This window comes from Capricornis sumatraensis, chromosome 1 (assembly GCF_032405125.1).
Source record: "Capricornis sumatraensis isolate serow.1 chromosome 1, serow.2, whole genome shotgun sequence".
NCBI classification, from domain to species: domain Eukaryota; kingdom Metazoa; phylum Chordata; class Mammalia; order Artiodactyla; family Bovidae; genus Capricornis; species Capricornis sumatraensis.
Window position 1 is genome coordinate 9,241,080 of NC_091069.1, and position 4,153 is coordinate 9,245,232.

The window sequence follows — 4,153 nt, forward strand, 5'->3', positions numbered from 1 at the left end:
ATTTAAGTGGGTAAACACTGGGGGTCCAGCCTCCCCTCGAGGCACAGGGCTTTGATAGGAGTTGAACAAGTGCTTCAGGGAGAGAACAGGCCCCGGACTTAGGCAGTCTGACAGGAAAAGGCATACTATATACCCGGTTAGCAGAAGCCGCTCCTCGAGCAGCAGGACTCGCGTGTGTCTGGACGTACTAACACTGATGTGGAGCGTGGTGGCTCACGCCGTGTGCACAGACCCCCTGTGCTGAAGAGATGCTACTGCACAGCTACCACCCCGGGGGGGCGGTCACACACAAGGGCCTGAATGATTTTTTTCCCCCAGAACCAAAAAACAAAAGAAAACAAAAATCCCCAAACACTCTCCCACCCCAACTCCATTCTTGGTATTTTAAGAGCCAAAAAAGCATGGGAAACCGGCAAACATCTATTTCTGTATTCCTTTTAACTCCTTGCTTCTGAGGTTTCACTTTTGGTTTTTTTTTCCTCTTAGAGGGTTTGCGCTATTCTCCTAGGGAGACACTGGTTGTGTTTTAGGGCCAAGGTTCTCAAAGCAGAAGCGTCTGGAGTGCTGATCTCTTACCAGCGGCCCATGGCACAGACTCAACACTAAACTGCTCACATTACTCTCTGCTAGAGTATATTGTACCAGAGCAATCTTACAGAGCCTGTTTGGTATACCAGAAGCACATGGGTGAACAAAATATAAAACTCAAGACATTTCCTCAAGCACTAATAAAACATTATCCAAATAGGACTCAGTTTTGTTTTGTTTTGTTTTAAATACAGTAATGTGTTTGCCAGCACATACTTTTGAGGTCTTTTTTTCAAGCTATAAACTCAGGAGAGGGAAAAAAAAATTGTAATTCACTTTTACCATTACAGTTCACATTTTCTACAACTATACTGACCTAAAAGATACATAACATAAAAAATAGCACCACGTGACCAAAAAAATGGTGACACACAGAGATTTGGTGACACACAGAGTAAATTAGAGGGCTTTTTAACTGTTGGTTTCTTTAAGCAGGAAACACTGAGAGTGGGGGAGCCAATGAGGCTCTTGTCAGCACACACAATACCAAGATAGATATATTGCTTGCAATTCCCATAGAGTATATCTTTACAAAAAGTACAAATTCCAAGTTCTGCAGTTTCCCTGGGAACTGCATGTAGAAAAAGTTGCTGTGCACCTGAACTGGCTGTTTGAAAAGAGAAAGAAGGTTTAAAGAAAAAAACAAAAACAAAAAACCACAACACTGCTTGGAGAATTTTGTAGACAGAACTACAAATTCCTTTCCTTTACTGCGAGTACTAACTCACGGTAGAGTGATTCGATTTAGTTACCTGGTGTGTGTGTTTCTACAGTACGGAATGAAGGTAGATTCAGAGGCCAGTAAAAACATTGAAAACCACTGCTCCTTTGGGGTTGGCTAATATAACACTACAATATGTAAAAAGGTCAGCACCACGGGTCATCCAGCTTACCTAACTGGACAACTAACAAAAATTCCAAATGGTTTCCAACTAGAGTTGAATACGTTTTATGGCATTTGGTTTCTGTGTTTGTTATGAAGCAGAGCTATGAACACTGTGATTTGCTTTGCTTGCTTTTGGACACAATGATTAACATATGTATGAATACCTATTAACATTCTTTCATAAGGGAAATAAAGGGGCAAAACCCTAACATATTAGGTAGGGACGAGACAGAGTCCAAAGCCCTGTTCACATTGTATTAAATTATATATTCCTCTTACATTCACCTCAACCAGAATAAAATCAAATTTGAGAATGTATATATACTATATATATAATAATCGCTTTATTATATATATATATAAATTGTCTAACTACCCCCTAAAAGTAATTTTAAATTAGAAAAGGTTACCCATTTGTATCAGCTGACGGCATCCCAGTCTCTCTCCATGGAAATGCACTGGCGCCAGGGCACACAATGAGAGAGTAAGCCTCTTGGCAGAGACGGAGGGTCGACTAGTTGGCATAGCTAAATCACTGGCAGATTTTGGATGAAGAGTTCGGCCAAAGAGGAATACTGTCAGCCTGTTTTCCCTGGATACACTGCCCTTCATGCTTTGAGCTCCTTTGGGGAGGGAGGGATGGGAGTGGGAAAGGATAAACACCATGGAGTGTTCCTTCCAGAAACCTTAGAAAAACTGCCAAGAGACCAAGAGATTTCCAGATGGTTGGGAAAACCAAAGATGACAACAAAGCAAATCACAAATAGGCATTGATGAATGTGCTTTGCGTGGGTGCACTATTTTTTTTTTTTTTTTACCATCTTAATCAGGAGCATCGGACACCGTGTGAATTTCCATCCGGGAATCCAGGGCCATCTCTGAGGCCGAGGCATCGTTTTCTAGTTTCTGTTCCGCATACACGTCTGTTCTCTCAGGGGATTCCATGCGACTGCGGACTTCCGCCACGCCGGGGTGGTTTTTCCGCAGGTGCTGGTTGAGGGTGCCTTGGAAAGGGAAGCACTTCCCGCAGATCTCACAGCGGAACGGCTTGTCGTCGGTATGGCCCCGGATGTGGTACTCCAACTGGTCCTTCCGCGTGTACTTCTTCCCGCAGAACTTGCACACGAAGGGCGTGATTCCCATGTGGAGCCGCATGTGCCTGTCAAGACTTCCTTTCTGGTTGAAGGACTTGCCGCAGTAGATGCAAATCAACCTCTCGTTGTACGGGTACCAGTGGCCTCGCGCGCTCCTCTCCCGGGGGCTGCTCTCGAAGCCCGGGTTGTTCACCACGGCCTCGCTGTCGGAACCCTGCACCAGCCCCTGCAGATCACTGTGCAGGTGGACGGACAGGGCCCGCTTCTGGCGGGCCCGTCCTCCTCGGAAACAGCTCAGCATGGATCTGGACGGGCTGGAGTTACTCAAACTTCCGAATGCCTCAGATACACCACCGGCCGGCTGCGAGGCTGCCTGGCAGTAGGAATAGGCGTGCTGGAGCACAGAACCATAGGAACCCACGTTCACGGCCACGACTTGCTCCCCATCAACCATCTCGGTGTGGTACCCGTCGTCTCCCAGGGACGAGCTGTCGGAACAGCTGGGCCGGTCGGACTTCTCCATCTTCACTTTCACCTCGGTGATCTGGCTCTCCCTCCCCAGCAGGTCCCCTTGCTCATGGTCCCCCTCGATTTGGATCTCGTACTCGGAGACGCTCCCACTGCTCCCTCGGTCCGAGTGCCCTTCCTCCTGTAAACGGCTGCTGCGCAGAGCTTTGCTGGGTGTGGTCTCCATCCTCAGATCGCTGCTTGTGGTGGGCTGCCGTACCTGAGAGCAGTATGGTGGGGAGATCTCCACCGGGTTGGCAAAAAAGCTGCTGTCTTTCACTCCGTTGCGGCTCTCCGGGGTCTCTTCCGCACCGACGGTCACCGAGTCCACACCTCCCACACTAATTTTTGAATGGATGCTCTCTAGGATCTGCGTGCACTTGTCAATGACACACTGCATCTGAAGAAAGCTAGCTGCTGTCAGAAAACTGACAACATCCTTCAGCTGCAAGGACATTCTTCCAGTGTAACAAAATGAAAGCAACTGTTCAAACACATTGGGGTTTTTAATCACTGATATTGACAAGCCACTCATGGTACTTAGTGCTGAATGGTCCCGGAAGTAGGGGGAGCTGGCTGCGAGGACGGCTTTGTGGGCTCGGAATGGCTGACCCTGAATGTGGACAATGATGTCACATAGTTTTCCTTGCAGGCGGAGTTCGTTTAGCTGGCTCAGGACGGTGCTGCTGTACTCGGGCACATCAAACTGAATAAAACTGCTGCTGTCCATTTCTACTGACATGAAGCGTAATCTGAGGAGAGAGAGAGTTTCATAATTCACCAGTGACTCCTCACTTAAGTACAAGCCATATAAACACAACCGTGCAAAAAAGACCACCACCACCATCACTGTAGCTACTGTACATCTGGGGGTATGCCTGAGCAATTTTCCTCTTACTTTTATTTCCAGTCCTTCATGTCTCGTTTAATTCACCTAAAGCTACATAACTTAATGATCAGTTAGCCTAGCGTCTTAGCTGCCTTTCATCTTGACTGAAGTAAAACATGTTACACATAGTAGGGCCATCTTTGCTCTAATTGAGAACTTGGTATCCTTTTGAGAAACATATTTTCCCAT

The 4,153-nt window shown here is 46.8% G+C and overlaps 1 protein-coding gene across 1 annotated transcript; it reads right to left on the reverse strand.

Moving 5' to 3' along the window:
* Positions 1 to 2,296: 2,296 nt before the first annotated feature.
* ZBTB34 (zinc finger and BTB domain containing 34) lies at positions 2,297 to 3,817 on the reverse strand. Its single transcript, XM_068988736.1, has one exon. The coding sequence runs from the start codon at positions 3,815 to 3,817 to the stop codon at positions 2,297 to 2,299; it is 1,521 nt and encodes a 506-aa protein (XP_068844837.1).
* Between the last annotated feature and the right edge of the window lie 336 nt (positions 3,818 to 4,153).